The sequence below is a fragment of the Siphateles boraxobius genome, unplaced genomic scaffold (genome assembly GCF_051911475.1).
Source record: "Siphateles boraxobius isolate OS27281-9 unplaced genomic scaffold, OSU_SipBor_1 76, whole genome shotgun sequence".
NCBI classification, from domain to species: domain Eukaryota; kingdom Metazoa; phylum Chordata; class Actinopteri; order Cypriniformes; family Leuciscidae; genus Siphateles; species Siphateles boraxobius.
In genome coordinates this window covers 2848264-2867922 of record NW_027509204.1, presented here as the reverse complement: position 1 = coordinate 2867922, position 19659 = coordinate 2848264, and the positions used below count along the sequence as shown (strand labels likewise).

The window sequence follows — 19659 nt, the reverse complement described above, 5'->3', positions numbered from 1 at the left end:
GTTATTAATTCACTTAAATACTATGGTTTTGTTTAATGTGCTACTGACCATGAAATACTATTGTGAAAATCAGATTTTCTGAAAAATGAAAACATGAGAGCAGGACTTTATTAATTACAGTGCTATTATACACCCACAGACATCAACAATCAGCATATAAAATTCAACAATGGTGACATGCTTCATGCCAGAATACAAAACTGCTTCATGGCTCCCAGCATGCATTGCATCACAAATAAATTATGCAGCTTTATTCTTTTACTATTTGTATTTGAATATTTTTTAATTGTCACCAATGATGAGGTTTGTTTCGTGAGTGTTGAGGTGGATGTGTGTCTCAACTATTAAAGAGGTTGTGTCAAAGGCTGAATTTGTTTACTACTTTTTCCTTCATTAAAGGGGCATTAAGCAACTATTTCAGATTAATAAAACCGTGTAGAAATCATTTGGATGGTTTAATAACTTGTTCTGGTGAGAATGGTGACTTTCCCCGCTCCCCCCAGCGTTCCTAGGCGGAAAACCAACCTTGCAACATGAGGATTAACGTCCCGGTATATTAGAAAAAGGAAATCTTGTGAGAAGCGAGAACGAGCGAGAAACACAAACTGCTTTACGGAAATTCGACATTAACACACACGCCGCCCTCAATGTGTATGATGTATTACACACCTCGGTAGACATACTCCACACGATAAAGTTGGCCGGCTCCGATAATAACAAATGCACATGAGCAGCGGTAGAAAGGGGGAGGAAGAGCAAGTGAGTTTCTTTTTACGACATTGTTGTGAAATATACGCCTCACAGCTGTAGGGGGAGCTCGATGAGAAAACATGCGACAACAAAAGTGAAAATCAGCAAAGAAATAGCTAGGGTTGCCGAATGCCCCTTTAATGCTTCGACTCCAGGACTTTATTAGTCAGTCATGAAAGTACAGAAAAAGCAGTTGTTTAAACCATATTAATCCTGTAATTTGACTGCTATTGAACAGACATGTTAGAAATCAATGATCTTCGCAATGAGTTGATTTTATGATTGTGCTTTGAATAGTTTGTTGTCTATGTCTGATGAAGGTCATTGGACCGAAACGTTGCGGCAAATAAAACAATTTTGATACTTTTGCAAGTATTGATAGTGTGACATTCTTTTGTTTTTAATAAAAATTTAGTTGAAAGAATGTTTCATGATACCTTTTAAACAAAACATTCCTTTAACATGAACAAAACTGGACATTTTAATGTTTCCATAACCAAAACAGAATGTTTGGAAAACATTCTTAGAACAAAGATTTGTTGTGAGATTCATTAAGTCCTTATTGTTCCTCTGTATATATTTTTTCACAGCATGCTGAGTTGGGTCCCCACAATGAAAATAACATGAGTGTGTAAAGTTTATTAATTAAAAGTATGTGTACAATTAATTCGTTTTTGTGCACAAAATGTTTTTATATGATGTCATAGGCTAATATTACTTTGGTGGGCTTTTTGGGAACAGCACCTATGGGTTAAGGGAGTCGTTCCTTATAAACTCAACTTGAGAGAAGAGTTCCATTGATGTTAATTATGTTAAGATGTTGTTGTTGTTGTTGTTGTTGTTGTTGTTGTTGTTGTTGTTGTTGTTGTTGTTGTTGTTGTTTTAGCTCAATATACATATTTCTTTTATTGGTGTTATTTTTATTTTTTTTAATCCCTTGTTCTATTGCATCTATCGGTCTGTCCTGAACTAGGTACAGCTTACGGCTTTTAAATGTGAAGAAAATATTACTGGTCCATCACCGGATACTTTTGATTTGACTTCGTGCCCTTTTTTTTTTACATAGGACTTTTAAGTTGAAAACACTCTTATTTTAGAAGGTGCGCTTTCAGGCCAAGAGCTTCCGGTTTACAACACGACAAAAGTCTGTTGTGGCTGTTTTCATTTGTTGGAGGTAATCGGTGTTACGGCTGCTGAGTTTAAACAAAGTCAACATGCCTCGAGTTTATATCGGCAGGTTGAGTTATCATGTTCGCGAAAAAGATATCCAGAGGTTTTTCGGTGGCTATGGGAAGCTGCTGGAGGTGGATCTGAAAAACGGGTGAGTTCATTCATCTGCACGCGACACGAGGGAGGTAACGTTAACGGCAGAACCAGCGTGCAGTGATAATAAATAAATCCAGAATTCAAATCGTCTGGTTGGATTTCAGCTGCAACTATTAGGTTAGTAACGTTATTAAGTTACAGGTCTAAACCTTGAGTTGTTACATTATTACAGTAGAGCTAAGTTAAACTGAAGGGCTACTTGATGTAGCAGTTAACCAATATGAGTTTGTTTATTTGGAGTCGTTGATTATACGATATCGCATAATCAGTGACTGCAAATAAACCAACCGATATCCGTTTTGGCTGTAAATGTTTTGTGGCAGAAATATTCGGCTGAAAGCCTCGCCACGTTTACACGCTCCGAGCGCCTCCATTTTCTCGGCCTAGAAACAAGTGAATTGAGCGCCATAACGTTAACGTTACATGCAGTCAATGAACGGTCCGCTGTGTTTGGGGTTTCGCAATATCACTGCATGTAATATTCTCACAAACACGCACGGTTTGTTTCTTGAGAGAGCCAGTAGCCTATATTGTTATTTGACTGTTTATTTCAGTCTGTTAATTTTTTTTACTATTTTCTCATATATCGCTTTCCGGCTGTCCATCTTTCTAGCAATGCCTACCAACTAATTTTGGACATGCTAGTTAATTGATACATCCCGACTTGCCATCCAGAAAACCTGTAAAGTCTGTCTTTCTGATAGTTTGCAGGGCCTTAAACTTGTAACTTATATAAAAAAAAACTTCTTTGAACTGGAACCCTTAATTTCAAGCTTTATAAATTTTAACTTTCAAAGCCATGCTTTCTCAAGCCAACATCAAACTTTTTTTTCTTTTTTTTGTGTAGTTGGTCTGGTTGATTGTGCGAACTAGATTCTTGCACTGAATTTGTATGTTAGTATTAATTTAGTTAATTTTTGGCCTGGTTTCACAAATTAGGATTAGGCCTGCATTAAGTCAGGATTAGGCCTTAATTCAATTAGGACATTTAAGTAGCTTTTATAAACGTGCCTTTAAAAAAATATTACTGGTGTGCATCTTGAGACAAAATACATTACTTTTTTTTATAGGCTTTCAGGCCGTGTGTCCACCAAAGCGTTTTTAGCCGGCTGAAAACACTAGATGCTCTGCTGAAAACGCCTAGCTGTGGGCGATTGAGAGCGTTTTGGCAGCAGTGTTGCCAACTATTTTCAAAGGAAAGTAGCTAACGCCTTCCCTAAAAGCAAAGAGTATAGAAGAACAAGAGGCGAAACTCAATAGAACGTTCCATTGCAACAAACGCGCCAGCAGCAGCGCTACGCTTCCGCCATTTTGGGGTGAAAGCGCCTCGGCAGTCCACTAGTGTTGATGTGTCGTTCGCGAACGAGCCGCTCTAAAAGCCGATTCTTTGAAAAGAGCCGGACTTCCCATCACTATCCACTAGCTTTTTGCTGTCGCTATTGTAATATCAGCTGCTTTGTAATTTTTTTTTTAAAGTAGCCTACATTAAAGATCAAATCCAAACTTAATGATGACAACACAGAATAACGTACAATCACTGGACTAGTGATCATCAAATCCCTTTTAACAGTTTATTTCACAGACTTAGACAAGTTTTCTACTTTTTTTCCCAAACAACCTTTAGTAGGCCTATTCGCATTACAAACACTGAATTAATGCCAACATATAACAGTAAGTAAAGGACATGCTATATCAGATAATTGGGAATGTTGGACAATATATAACAGCAATAGAATAGCTTTACAGTCAACTGTGTTTTTTTTTTGTGCAGTAGCTACTATCTTATATTAATGACTGTTAAAGCAAGACTATGTAAACAAAAAAACACAGCCACTGTCCATCATGTTCTTTAAGATCATCATGTTTGTAGCATGATCCAGGGGATTACCCATACAGAAATGTAATATATGTCAATATTAAGTAAATTACATATATAGCCTAATGTCAGTGCCCATATATGTCTGCTGCCTATATGAGAATATATGAAAAATTCATATAAACACATAGACATATATGAAACAATATAGCAAAAATGTCCGTTTTCATGTAAGTGCCATATATTTTCCTGTATATGCACATAAATGTTAAATATATGTAGCCTAAGACGCAGATATGTACTTATTTCAATGCATCAGTATCGCATGTATGTTTACATACATTTATTAAATATGTGGGAAACAAATGTTTGTCATATATTTATACTTAATGTTTTCCATAGGCGAGAAATACTCTACTCTGTAATATAAGCAGATATATGGTATCATATATACAGTAGATTAACTCAAATATTTTCTTCACATGTTTGGACACATAAATGTTCATATATGTTGCAGGCATAGGCTATATTGTGTTCTCAGATGAGTCAAATATATGTATAGATATGTCATGCTATTTAAAATATAACATATATGGCCATATATTACATTTTTGTATGGGTAAAAAGTACAAAATATATTTCAGGCCCAGTGGAGTTGGAAACTAATAATAGTAATAAATGTGTAAAGTTGCATAAAATGGAAATTCTCAATAAAATAAGAAAAAACTACCTCAAATGTGTATTTAATGATTGGATTAACTGTTATCTGTGCTGTTGTCCAGTGACTCCAGTTGGAATTTTCACACGAAAATGGCGGCTGCGCTACCGAAGCGCCACCTAGTGGCTGTTACCAAAAACGCATCGGAGTTTCGCCTCTTGTTCTTCTATACTCTTTGCTAAAAGTCGCTTAATGTAGCTAGATGACGTCATACGTCAATTAGCATCTTCGTGACGTCATCGCGTCGTACTTGCATTGTGCTTGTCTGTGTTTTCTCTATAAATTAATGCTCTGCTCACATACTGTATTTAATATATTATAATATAATAAAGCCGAATGTAAAATAAAGCTGTTCTCATTTCCTATATGTGTTTTGTCAGACAATAGAACGAGTAGCTATGATATAGGCCTAGTGATTGACAAAAAAAAAGTTTCATAGGCCAATGTGGAAAATTATCTGAATTGAGAGAGTTCGGGAGCCGGATGAACAAAAGCGTTGTGATAGTGAGTATTACAAGTAGCTAATACCGTAAGCACAAGAAAAAGGAAACTAAATTATCTAATTAAAATAAAAAAGAAATCCATTTTGTTCGGTTAGCTCTGCTGGTTGACGTCGTTGTTCAGAAAGAAAGTTGTTACGGTTGGTCGGTGTGGTATTTGTCTCGCCCCTCCTCCACTGTGATTGGACTACTGTGTAAAGTTGAATATTTCAGCATGTCATATGAATATAATTTCATAGTTTTTTTTTTTTCAAACGTCAAAAGATTGCGTAGCTCACGTTTACAAGCCAGCGTCATTATATTAGCCTATTGTCTACTGTTTTACATAACGGATGCTAATTCAATTCAATGTTTGTGTGGTAGGTAATAGCCATACATCGTCAATATTATAATATCAAGCTACCATAGGCTATAATGCAAATCGATTTTCAAATTTGCAGATTCGTCTGAGGCAAGACACTTTCACCAGAAAAATAAATAAACTAACATGATTATCGGCCTGCAGACATTAGGGTAGTTATCCTGAAAGATTATTTATTTTAACCATCGTAAAATAGCATGTTAGTGTTTAACGTTACTGGCTACCAGATTGATAATTCGCTACTCTACTAGCATTACTTGATTCATGAAGATAAATGGAGGAGCAGATAGATTCCGTAACATGGCCAGGCTATGTTATTCAGCCTTTTACATTTTGCGCGGTAGTCAGCTCCCTGACTCCCTGATTTATTTATACATTCATAAACGCTTTATAGATAACTGACTGCTGCGCTTGTGACAGTTACTGAAAGAACCAGTATAGAGAGAGAGAGACTGTCGCGCGGGCGCACTCTCACCGTCTTCAAACTGTCTTGCTCTCCCTCCAATAGTGATCCTCGTCCAGTCTTTTAATTTGTCACTCTCCCTTTTTCTTCTTTTAGTCTCCTCTGACAAAACTTTTGCCGCCTTCCTTTTGTTTGTTGCTTCGGTCATGACAACAACATACAGACGGGTATCAAACGCTAGTTGGACTCTCAAGTCAGAATTTGAGGAAGTTGGGGGTGGTGGGGGAAGTGACGCATGTCGTAAAGCTGTCGAATTTTGTAGTTTTTTTTGTGCTCGGCTTACTACCCGAAACCCGAAGTTACATAGTGCCAGTAAAAGCGATACAGACACTGTCAGGCTACGACAGACGTGTCATTCAACCTATTGTAAGTCGATGTACCATCTCAAGGGTCTTGGAAATATATAATGAAGGTTGAAAAATGACATGGTGTTGCTTTAAATACACGCTTAGCGCCTTGTTACGCTCATGGCGTTCAAAAAACGCGGCGCTCCCATTGAAAACAATTGGAATTATACACCAGCTGCGTGAAAAAACGCTTTGGTGGACACACGGCCTGATAGACCGACAGATTGAGTGACTCTTGAAGGACCAGCACCACATCCTCTTGTATCACTGTTTGAAGAATTCATCTTCCAGAATCTGGCACTAATGCCTGGTTCAGATTACACTATTTTAGCCCGATTTTGGCACGATCGGTTTGACGTAGGGTCTCGTGGGGATTCGTAAACGACAACGGGCGTCGGGACGCAAGATTCGATCGTATCATCTAGGGCTGCAACTAACGATTATTTTGATAATCGATTAATCGGACGATTATTTTTTCGATTAATCGATTAATCGGATAGAAATTAAATTAGATTTTTTTTTTATTATAACTAAATAAAACCGTAAATCAGGGTATTTATGTGTAAAAGTGTACTTTAAAAAGTGCAAAAGCCACACATTGAGTTTTACTAATATCAATATTTGCATTGTTTTTAATGATAATTGCTGATGGCAAGTTGACAAACATGATTATTGTTAAAAAAAATGATATCCAACATATTATGTTTTAACACAATTTTTGTTAAAACAAATTTACACAGACATGTTGTTCAGATGTGAATATCTGAACTAAAAACAAACTAAAAACATCTAAAATATATAATTCATTTAATTTTTATTTAAAATTAATTATATATAAGGAATATAAGGATAAAGAATATAATATATATTATATATATATAATATATAAAAGAATATAATATAAGGATAAATTGATTAAATAAATATAGAAAGACTGAAAACAATTGTGTGAACGTAGAGCCGCAGTAGATCGCGTTTGAAAAACAATTAAAACTTAGTAAACAAATGCTATAAAAAGAGAACGGAATGGAGGTAACGTTACCCAGCAAGCTAACAGGCTTGAGTAAAGGACAGGAGAAATTATGCATTAGTGCACAAGCATTCGCTGAAAACCACTGAGTACAGTGACTAAAAAACAATATTTTACTGCTGCTGTTATTAACTGCCTTTGTATTTAATGCTTCACTTTGTAAACACCGTTTTAATTTAACCTATTTCTGCGGTAGCGCTATTTTAATCCATCACTTACGTTGCGAGCGAACTGATTGCACAACCTGATGCTCGAGACAAAATACAGACATCCCGGAAGTCCCGGGAGTCTCCTGCATATTGATTGCGGCTCCCTGATGCCCGCGAATTAGTTCAAACTCCCGAAATCTAGAGCGCGCAAGCAAGAGCGCGCATGCGAGACAGCGAGACATAAGAGACTGCTCCAAACCGTGTAGCGCGCGCGCTCCGCAGAGCGCCTGAGGGAGAGAGACCTTGCGTGTGTGTGCGTACCAGTAAACGCTCCCCGTGACGTAAGCAGACCAACTAATCGATAATGACATTCGTTGACAACGATTTTCATAATCGATTATAATCGATTTTATCGATTAGTTGTTGCAGCCCTAGTATCATCTCGTATAGTGTGTCATAGTGGGTGACAACCTACGTCGCGTCTGCTTCACGACAAAAAGACTAGCATGTTTAATTTTTTAAACGGTCGTCCACGACGGGTTCCGTCACATGTATGAGGTTGACCAATAGGAGCACAGAAGCTTTTCCGTACACAACTTTCAAAAATGGCGAAACGAAAGAGAGACGATGGTGCTACTAGGTAGAGTTATGACATGGAGGAAAGCTTCGTAAGAAAACAATATTTTACCTCAAGTTCTCTGTGGAGGATTGACAGCCAATACTGTCCTCTTCGAGCAATCCAGGAACGTGTCCATTGTCGGGTTTTCTTTCTTTTTTTAAGTTTTCTGAACACAGGACAGCCAATACAACACTCACCGCCACATCCATTGTTTGTTTACGTTCGTTTCCGGAAGTCACTCGCTATAGTTTCGCCTTCTCAATGACATCATGCGCGTCGTTAAAGACGGCAAGCGATGACTGGTCGGGAAGCAACGTGTAGTCTGACATGTTTCTTGTCCACATCACGACAAGATTTTAGGAGTCAAAATCGCGTAATCTGACACAGTGACTCTCGTAAAAGACCAAAAAATCGTGTAATCTGAACCAGGCATAAGTTTTGGGAGTTCATTTTTAGTCCATCTCCTACCCTGAAGTCCGTTTTGCAGAGATGGACTAAAAATTTATGTAAAAGAAAAAGTGCCTATTATGCACACCTTAATATTAGTTTTTTTTTTATTTTCCAGCCTTCATGAACAATTATATTCACTTATAAATGATTAAATAGGCTATACAAAATCAGGGCTCCAGACTTTGACCAATTGTTCGCATTATGTGACCATTTTTCCTGCCGGTGCGACCAAATATTTATTTGGGTCGCACTGGCGCGACCACAACGTTGCCGAGCAGCGAATGCAAACAAAATGAGAGCGGAACGAAAATGCGCTACTCATTTCACGGAACTTTTATTAGGTCGGACCAATAATAGAGAGCGCAGCTCCCCGAACTTGCCAGTCGCGGGCCGATCTCGATTACGCGACACTGTTACTAGGAGATCCAGTGAAGAAATCCATTGACTTCACCTCATCGCTGCGAGATCCAGTGAGAAACACTCCGATTCGGCGCAGAGTTCTCTGTTGTAAACCATAGATCAGCGCTGACGTGGAAACCAGGAGGAACACTTATAGAAGGCTTTCAGTTCACAAATCAGCAACATTCACCATGGGTTTATGGTAATGTGGTAACTCTAAGCGTTACTATGGTATAGAGACAGAAATAGTAATTTACTCCAGCGCTTTACACCACCGCGCCGCGCGCTTTACACCACCGCATCCCACGCCTTACACCACCGCATCCCACGCCTTACACCACCGCATCCCACGCCTTACACCACCGCATCCCACGCCTTACACCACCGCATCCCACGCCTTACACCACCGCATCCCACGCCTTACACCACCGCATCCCACGCCTTACACCACCGCATCCCACGCCTTACACCACCGCATCCCACGCCTTACACCACCGCATCCCACGCTTTACACCACCGCATCCCACGCTTTACACCACCGCATCCCACGCTTTACACCACCGCATCCCACGCCTTACACCACCGCATCCCACGCCTTACACCACCGCATCCCACGCCTTACACCACCGCATCCCACGCCTTACACCACCGCATCCCACGCCTTACACCACCGCATCCCACGCTTTACACCACCGCATCCCACGCTTTACACCACCGCATCCCACGCTTTACACCACCGCATCCCACGCTTTACACCACCGCATCCCACGCTTTAGACCACCGCATCCCACCCATGGAAACCCATTGCATGAAGCTCTATGCACTGTCCTCGAGTTAATCTGAAGGCCATACGAAGTTTGGAGGTCTGTAGAACTATGCAGAAAGTTGGCTACTTCTACGCACTGTGAGCCTCAGCATGCGCTGACCCCGCTCTGGGATTTTAAGTGGCTGAGTTGCTGTTGCTCCCAAATGCTTCCACTGTTATAATACCACTAACAGCTGAATGTGGAATATTTATTAGTGAGGAAATTTCACGTATGGACTTCTTGCACTGGTGGCAACCTATCACAGCCTAATCAGATCTGTCTTCATAGGTATGGCTTTGTTGAGTTTGAAGACACCCGTGATGCAGATGATGCCGTCTATGAGCTGAACGGTAAAGAGCTGTGTGGAGAGCGGGTCATGGTGGAGCACGCCAGAGGTCCTCGTCGAGACCGTGACAGCTATGGAGGAGGAGGAGGAGGAGGTGGCGGCGGAGGAGGCGGCGGCGGGGGTTATTATGGTGGCGGTGGCAGCAGTGGTGGTGGAGGAGGAGGAGGTGGAGGAGGACGCAGCAGTAAGTACAATAACATCAGTTATGTTGTCTTATTGCAGAGAGTACTTGGTTTTAAATTTCTGGAAACCTCTTCTAATAGGATTTTAAGTGTTCGCGTTAAGCAAAAATAAATCAAACTTGCTACCCAGTTTTATACTGTTTGCACGTAATTCTTTTTCCTCCTTGCGGTTAATTTAACAAGCAATTATTCATTTCTGTGTTAGCATTTATATCAAGCATCATGCTGTCACTATCAACTTGTGCTGCTGAAAATGCTATTATTAAGCTAAGATGTTTTCTTTCCTCTCCTTTCTTTACGTTTTAGGGGGCTGGGCGATATGGCCAAAAAAAAAATCTTATTTCATGTTATTTCACATCCTGCCCAATGTTGCCCAGTGTTCACATTGAAGGCTATGAAAACAAATATAGTGAATGTAACTATCTAGGCTATGCTATATGTGCAAAAAAGGGGCTAAAATCACGTTACATTCTATTGTAAAATTACAATAAAAAAGTGTTTTAAAGCAGAAGTTAGAATCCCTAAATTCAAAATTAAACTAAATAAAAACAAAACACAGACTAAATGTTAATTATTATTACACTGATAATCATTACACGGCCCTGTGGAATACTTGATTCTGATTAGTCAATAGCGCCATTCAACGGTATGTTATTCCCAGATAACAACCGCTCAAAACAGAAAACGCAGGCTCATCCGGGTCACTGAAGTCAGCAGCACTATATGCTTGCTAGGAAAACATTTTCTTTGTGGAAGTTTTGCATTTGGTGAGCTAATAAATTTTAACGGTTGATTGAATAATTTTTGTACAGCGTTATTTTATTATGCCATCCAGTATCGTGGACTCGCTCTCTTGATTCAAACAACGCTGCTGCTGCTGCCATTTTGTGACTATTTTGTACACTGTTGGATAATGAGATGCAAACAGGTATGATTTTAAAACAGTTTTATCTGAAATCAAAATATCTTATCTCCATAATTATTAAATGTGAAATGCTCTGTAATAAGTGTATACCGTATCTCTTAGATGTCCGTATAGTTTGAACTTCCCGCGCTGCAACTGCTCTCTCCACTGAAGATTTGCGTTAAAGACCTAATAAAATATTTCAACTCAATTAAATAATTAGACATGAAATATTGGTCTAAGTTAATGTTTAAGTGTTTTTTGTGTTTTGTTTTACCGTGGTATTGTGTACTTATGTGGTATCGGTATCGACTACTGTTTTGGGTATCTTGACATCCCTAGTCACAATGATGGTGCTCCTCTCCTAATGATGGTGCTCCTCTCCTGTCACGCTGCGTCTGTGTGTTGGTGCTCATTCACTGAAGTCTGTGAAGGTTAACGCCCTGAACAAGCCTCGTCTTCTCCTGACAGCTAAACGGAAATATTAGCGTGACTTTCTAACATTTACAGACTGAGGAAAACCCCATCTTAAACGTATTAAAAGCCTCAAGTATCTGTCAGAGCGTCTGACGGGGCAAGCAATGTTAAACTATACACACGTTAACTATATATTACAAGTTATTTTGAAACCTTTGATATAAAACATGTCATGTTTAGGACAAATTTGATGATTCACTTTCGCAGCAGCAACTCATACAGTAGTTTGAAAAAAGGACACAGAGTATCAATTTAAACCTCATCCTATATCGTTTATAAAAAATATATTGCAATATCGTACAACCTCAATATACCACCCATCCCTTATTTTTAGTAAAGAAGCCCAAACCAGCTTCACACAGCTTTCTGGATTCCTTATGTTCTCATTATTATGTTAATGAAATGTCATCTGTGAGCATTAAGCCTTTAGCCCTTTCACATCAGGCCAAGTCATTGCCAGTACTTTCTCAAAGACTGTACCTTGATTGAATTATTCAAACTAGGGGTGTAACAATATACCGTGTCACAATATATCGCAATATGAAAATGCAGCATGTATCGTGGATAAGTGACAATCTGTATTGTGTATAGTTCAACCAAAATAAAAATGACGGAGGAAAAATTTGAAGTTTTAGTGTCAGTATTAGATTAAACTACTGTATATAATGTTGAATATAATGCAATGGGGGAATATTTGTGGGTCCTGATATTGCCAAATATCTTCTGTTACCTGTAAAAAAGGGGCCTATACTATTTTAAATGTAGCTAGTGTAAGAGTGCAAGCATATTCGCCTCAAATAGGCACTAAGTCCAAGCCTATTGACACACCCAATGCAATACCAAATTTAGTATTGCAATAATATCGTATCGTGATATGAGGTTATAGTTACACCTCTAGTTGTGAAACTTATGTGAAACATGTTACACTTTTAATTTTTTAGTGGGTGTTTACACCAGTGCTTCTCAAGCCTCATCTTGAATCCCCCACCACTGCACATTTTACATGCCTCCCTCATCGTACGCACCCAATTCAAGTCCTGCAGTCTCTACTAATGAGCTGGTGATTGGAGTCAGGTGTGTTCGATTAGGGACACATCCAAAATGTACTGTGGGACAGGCTTGAGAATCACTGCTGTATACAATGGTGTTTTTTCCCCCATATACCATTTATTCTTTCTTCTTGCCTTTTAAGCTTGTGTTCTAGCCCAGTGGAAAGTAACCATCAACGTCCATGTTAAAGTTTAATTTGATTTCCAATTTGATTTCCACAATAACAAAGTCCTTGATGTTTCAATTTGAAAGAGTCCAGTGGGGGCTGAGGCTGAGTCCAAGTGTCGTTGTGGCTAAGATGACTACCTGACCGGTTTGGCCTTGGCCTCTTCACCTTACAATGTGTGTGTGACCTTTGCCCCTTGATGCTTTGGCTGACCTAACCGGAAGCCAAGATGACAGCAGCCTTTTGCCAATAGACCAGGGGTGATGGTGAGGAATGCCACTAGTTATTGCTATGTTGTCCATATGGAAAGCCTCTTGCCAAAATGTAATAGAAATACCTGAAATGGAAACATTGTACGGGCAAGATGTTCTTGCGAGGATTTGTGAGCCTAAATATTAAACATTTAAATGTATCATGCTGCCTATCAAAATATAATTTTTGCCCTGAAAGACCTGGGAACGATTGTCTTGTTGTCAGTCTTATCAGCTTCTCTCTTATCCAAATAGTAAAGCCTTTTCTGGGAGACAACAAACTGCTCTTGAGTCTGAACAGGTTGGCAATAAGCAACAGAGGGCAAATATGACTTGTATCCTCTCGTAGGTTCTAATGTTAATTCAGTGGCGTCCGTCTTTCCTTGATTTCTCTGTCATAAAGGGATTTCTATGTCCCCTTCCCTTTTCTTCTGAAGGTGGTTACAGCAGCAGAAGTCGCACCGGTAGGGACAAGTATGGTCCTCCTGTTCGCACCGAGCACCGGCTCATTGTGGAGAATCTCTCCAGTCGCTGCAGTTGGCAAGACCTTAAGGTAAACGCTGGTGATATACACATTAATGCTGACCGCATTGCTGTTTGCATTTTTTCAATTCTCACACCATTGCATACAAAGGGATCAATTAGACTTAATGGCAACCAGTTTGCAATAACTTCCTTCTGTGAACTGATGTGGCATCATATTACAGAATGAGGCAGAAATTAATTTATTTTATAGTATTCTATTATGTGTTAATGGCATGTCCATTTAGCCTGGTCCCACCAGACTCTCGTAAATTTCATTTGTACATAGAGTCTGGCACCGCTCCTTTGACAAACGTTAACTTTCTTGTAGGCGGGTCCTCTATTGGATCTGCCCACAGTCACTCTGGTTCTGCTATAGTCATGTCATGTCGAACCCCGTGGGGAGGAGGGCCACAACATCATGGCCACCAACAAAACTAAGCAAAGATTGTTCTTGCTCCGGCTTTAACTTCTTGATATTCGGCAGCTCTGTGACTCGTTCGGGAGTGACTCGCTGCCAAGATGGCGACGGCCGGCTCCGCCCATTTTGGGCTTCAAAATTGCTCTTCAGAAACCTGTCACGGACACTACGTTTATTTTTTTTTTTTACAGTTTATGGTAAAAATATAACAAAATCATTTCTAGTGATATTTTTTGTAAAAAAACAATTAGTAGTAAACATACAAATAATAATCCACAAGTTTTCATCTAAATGGGCACTCTTTTAAACTAAAAGTCCCCAGGGATTTAAATGTAAAACGCAGAATGGTGTCAGCAGTTAACTAGGGCTGTCACTTTTGAGAAAAATCTAATTCGAACAGTTATCGAATATCAAGTAATGTATTCAAATATATTCGAATTTCTACGAGACCCCCCCCCCAAAAAAAAACACCGTAACGGAGATTCAATCACAAATTTATTAACAGTCTGACAGTCATAAACAGGACTCAGGCACGTCTGAAAACATTTTTTTTGACTTAATGTTTTAAACAGCAGGTTGTCAATTTAATCTATATAAAGTGCCACTAAGCTACATTGAAAAAAACTGCATCGGAACAGCACGGCACAAACAATAACGTGACGGCTTAAACAGCAGGAGTAAGGCCTATAGCCTAGCCTCATTTCTTATTTCAATTCATTTCTTAATATTGTTTGCTAGAAACACCAATTTATCAACTTGATCTGGGTCAAGTGCGGCTCTCTTTTTATTGGCGATGTTCCCCGCGGTGGAGAACACGCGCTCAGTGCGCGCACACGTGCCTGGCACACACAGATTTGCGCATCAATGTTGAGAGAAGTGGTATACGGTGTAGCTGTAGAACACAAAATATTTCCAGACTCGACTTTTTAGATGAGTTGAGTTCGTAATTCTCCGCTCGGGCTGTCGTTTTGTGCGTTATATTCCATTTTCAAAACAGGGAGGCTATTATTCGCTTGATTTGGTCATGGGCTTACGCTACAATACGTTTGGTGCGCCCGCTCCTGGATAGGGATGCACCGATACCACTTTTTTCAGAATCGATCCGATACCAAAAATTCTGAGTATCGACCGATACCGATGCTGATCCGATACCAACACAGTTTTTTTTTAAATTAAGTAGAATTTATATAACTCTGTGTGTTGAACTGATAATCCCTCTTTTGTGTGTTAAACACAATCTACTTAATACAGACAACTTCATTATAAAGAAAAACAAATCCAAAAATATATGATCATAATCTATGACAAAAATGCTTTTATAAACTAGATTAGTGGATAATTCAGCAGTAAAATTTAGTCTAGAAAAATCCACAATAATTGTATAAAATCTGAACATCTAGTGAAAAATACAAACACGTTGCTCTTTGTATTGTAAAATGCATTCATGAAAAACAAGTTAACAAAAATCAAAAAGATGCATTATTTTATATATAGCTATAGGCTACTATACAATTGAGACATGTTTTAAATGTATAGCACAGCTGTTTAATGAGGCAGCAACATATGATAGATAGGAAAGAACAAGAAAGCCCATTAATAATCTTTCATTGCATCACTGTATTATTATGAAAGGCTGCAATATAGTGCGGCACAAAGCGCTTATGCGCATACCGAGCGCAAAATGATGCGCTTGAAGCAACGTGGAGTCACAGCACGCAGCGCGTCGAGTCCGTATTGAAAAGTTCAAAGCACAAACGAAAGACATTGATGCGTAGTGTATTATACTGTATCTATCTATGCAATAGTTTATTGAGCCTTTCTTTTAACAGTTTTAAATTTTAGTTACTACTAACTTTTAGTTAGTTACTGTGCGCTTGAAGAACAATTATAGTGGACTCTACTCTAGTGTTGTGATCTAACAGACACCCGGGCCGGTAGAAACATGATTAAGTTACAGCAATAAAGTCCAACAAGATAGTTGTTTTATGCGAAACCATAGAGCTTTATCTACATATCAAGTATAATAATAGTAACATTGAATCATCTGGGAGAGGGTTTCATCATGTTGACTGTCGTAACCGAACGCGACGCTGAATACTGAGTGAAGAATGACTGACAGCCGCAGCGGAGGGAAAAGTTTACGTGATCTTGAATTTAATGACTTAAATGTTCATTTCTGTCTCACATTATACTATAATGGCTTCAGAACACTTGTAATATAGTGCACGAAAACTTTATGGTGCTTTATAATGTTTTTGGTGCTTTTGTGGGGCTTAACAATAACACAGAATAGTAGGCCTATACGCACAATATCGGCTTTGGATAGGCCTCGTCTGGTCGATACCCGATCTGGCAAAAATGGCAGTATCGGAGCCGATACTGATGTGGAGTATCGGATCGGTGCACCCCTACTCCTGGATGAGATGGCAAACAATAATAAAAAACAAAAAACGGTCTAATCATAGACTGTAAAAAGTGCGCTAAACATGGCACTTTAAAAACCGGATAGTTTATTTACAGTTCGAATACGGATATTTCACGCCATGTTCGAATGCATATTCGAATATCGAATAAAAAGTGACAGCCCTACAGTTAACAGGTTAATGTAACATTGCCTTTAATTTCGGTGCATCATTACTTTTTTCATAGTCAAGTATGTACTTTGCAGTCACAAGCTATGTTGTGCACAGAGGTGAAGGTTGTGTTTCCTGTGCAGGACTTCATGCGCCAGGCGGGGGAGGTGACCTATGCAGACGCACACAAGGAGCGCGCCAACGAGGGAGTCATTGAGTTTCGCTCCATCTCGGACATGCAGAGAGCGCTGGACAAACTGGACGGAACGGACATCAACGGCAGGAAGATTCGTCTGGTTGAAGACAAGCCGCGGCGCCGGCGCTCATACTCTGGGAGCCGCTCTCGGTGAGTGCTTATCGAGTTTAACCACCAATTATTAGATTTTAATATTCAAGACACTTTAAAGCTTTGCTAGGATTGGGAAATCATCTTGCTGGGCATTAGGAGTGTAACGATTCCCTCATGTCACGATTCGATACATCATCACAATACCATATTATTGCGATTACTCCCAAGACATATGATAAAAGATTAACAAAGAATGTACAGTTGATTAAAATGCTAAATTGTGTGTGTAAATGATTAGGCTTGGTCTTTGTGCTGGAAACCCAAAGCACGGGACAATAGAGACACCAGAATAAAAATATTCATGATTCTGAAGCTGAAAATACAGAATTATTTGTGATGAATATGCTTGCACTCTTTCACGGACTACATATATTTAAAATAATATAAGGTCACCTTTATTGGTAACATTTGGCATTATCAGGTCCCACAAATATTCCCCCATTGCTGTATTATACATTTTATTCAGCATTTATATACAGTGGTTTAATGTAGTACTGACATTAAAACTCTGAAAACTTGAAGAAGAAAAAATTCTCACAGTAATTTATTATTTTGGTTGACTATTCACAATATATATCGTCACTTTCCACGATACACATTGTTGCATTTTTGTATTGCGATATATTGTTACACCCCTACTGGGCACTTTTCACCTCTGGTGTACCACAAGGTTCTACCTTGGGCCATAATTTATTGCTGGTTATTACTTTAAAGTTGACCTATTATGCAAAGTTCACTCTTACATTGTTGTTGGACATAATTGTATCCGCAATGTGTACACAACCACCCTATTATGATATAAATCCATTCAATCCGTTTGTAATGTTCCCCATAAATCAGAAAGTGTCTCTAAATGAGACATTCAGGAATGCATGCTTTGTGATGTCACAGTAGAACAGGCCCCGCCCACACTGGCCCTATTAGCATAGCTCCTCCCCTGATTGAGCTGCACACAGTCCGCCATGTTTAACTCCTCGCCAGAGCATTCAAGTACATTTATGGTCAAGAGCAGTGAGTGATCGTCTGTTTCTCTTTTGCTTGATTCACATTAACAGCAGCATGTACTGTATATTAGGCCGCTCTTACTTTAATACACAGGTCTAATATACACTTACGACGGCAACTTTTTTTAATGGCTTTTTTCTCTCCCATCTTATATTCACTGGACAAACAGTCCTGCTTCATACTGAATGCTGCTAAGATAAGAGCCGCAGTATTTACACTTACAGTTGACTCTGCATATAATGCTGGGATAGGAGTATGTTAATAAACTATACCTTTCTTTTCCCCCCAGGTCTCGTAGCCGGCGTCGTTCTCGTAGTAGGAGTAGGCGTAGCAGCCATTCTCGGAGCAACTCAAGATCTCGCTCAAGGTAGCAATAAATCATGAAAATTGATTTGGATGTGAATATTTGTTTTTCCTTTCCCTTCAGCTTCTGATTGTCTTCTGTAGGTCTCGCTCTCGCCGACGCCGCTCCCGCTCCAGGTCCCGTTCCAAGTCAGGACACAAGTCTTGCTCCAAGTCTCCGCCGAGCAAGTCTCGCTCGCGCAACCGTAAATCTCGTTCTCGCTCCCGCACACACAAATCCCGCAGTCGATCAACCAGTCGCAAGTCTCGCTCCCGCTCAGGCGAGCGCAAGTCCCGGTCTAAGAGCACTTCTAAAGTGAAGTCAGATCGCGGGCGGTCCCAGGAGAAGTCCGTCAGCAAGAAGTCCCGGAGCAGATCTGCTTCTCCTGTGGAGAATGGCGACGGGGGGCGTCCCAAGTCCAAGTCTGCTTCCCGCTCTCCAACGCCTCAGGCTGGGAAGTCTCCAGACAGGCATTCACGCTCCCGCTCAAAGTCTGGCTCGCGCTCCAAATCCCGATCCCGCTCCAGATCCAAGTCCCAAGACTAGTTTTAAGTGCCGTATGAATTTTTTTTGTTATTTTGTTTTTCTTCCGCCCTCCCACCTCTTTAGGAGTCCAGTTGTCCAGGATAGTTTTCTAATGGTAATGATGGGATCCAGGTCCAAGTTATTGCATTAGTTTTAACTTACCCATCTTCAACAGAGTGAGTCATAGCTTTGATATTTTATATACGTACCAATGGCATGAGAATAATTAACTGATTTAATTTAGTGTGCTGCATGTCAATCTTTTTATAAACTATGATCCTCTGTGCTGTGCTGGGAAAGGCCTCTCTCTCGGCAGTGAAACGACTGGCCACTGCGTCCTGACTTAGAAAATGCTAACTATTATCTGAAAAATCAAGGTTTCCTTTTCTTCATTTAATTAATTGAAAAATGTCTGATTTTGTTTTATTAAAATTTACAATCTATTTCACTGTTGGTGTTTTTTTTAATGCCGTTTTTACCAAAACTCATTGTGAAGTCGATCTGATTGGCTGTTCAGCTTTAAGAACCAGTGCATGAGAACAAAAACAGTTGCTATGCTATCAAAATATTAGATATCAGCAAAATTGCACAATTCTCAATACGATACCACAACAGAATGGCTGACTAATGGAAATAATCCTTATTTATTGAAAACAATTGAATGGTTAATTCAAGAAAATCTTAAAGCACTTTTTATTTTATTGTTAACTTTGCAGTAACACGCAGCATTACGGACTGTTGTACAGCTAACTCTTGTTTATCATATTTAGGACCCAAGCCCTGGACGGTGAGAAGGTCTAATGTTTTCCTA

General features: G+C 39.5%; 1 protein-coding gene across 2 annotated transcripts; it reads left to right on the top strand.

Annotated features, from left to right (window-relative positions):
* Positions 1-1861: 1861 nt before the first annotated feature.
* On the top strand, positions 1862-19291 carry srsf6a (serine and arginine rich splicing factor 6a). 2 transcript variants are annotated; one of them, XM_077217784.1, is made up of 6 exons: positions 1862-2071; positions 10023-10264; positions 13548-13663; positions 16770-16972; positions 18270-18347; positions 18428-19291. In XM_077217784.1, the coding sequence occupies exons 1-6, from the start codon at positions 1965-1967 to the stop codon at positions 18867-18869; spliced, it is 1188 nt and encodes a 395-aa protein (XP_077073899.1). In that variant the 5' UTR covers positions 1862-1964; the 3' UTR covers positions 18870-19291. The 2 variants fall into 2 exon arrangements, with proteins under 2 accessions (XP_077073899.1, XP_077073900.1); XM_077217785.1 differs by lacking the exon at positions 1862-2071 and adding an exon at positions 9791-9948.
* The last annotated feature ends 368 nt before the right edge of the window (positions 19292-19659 follow it).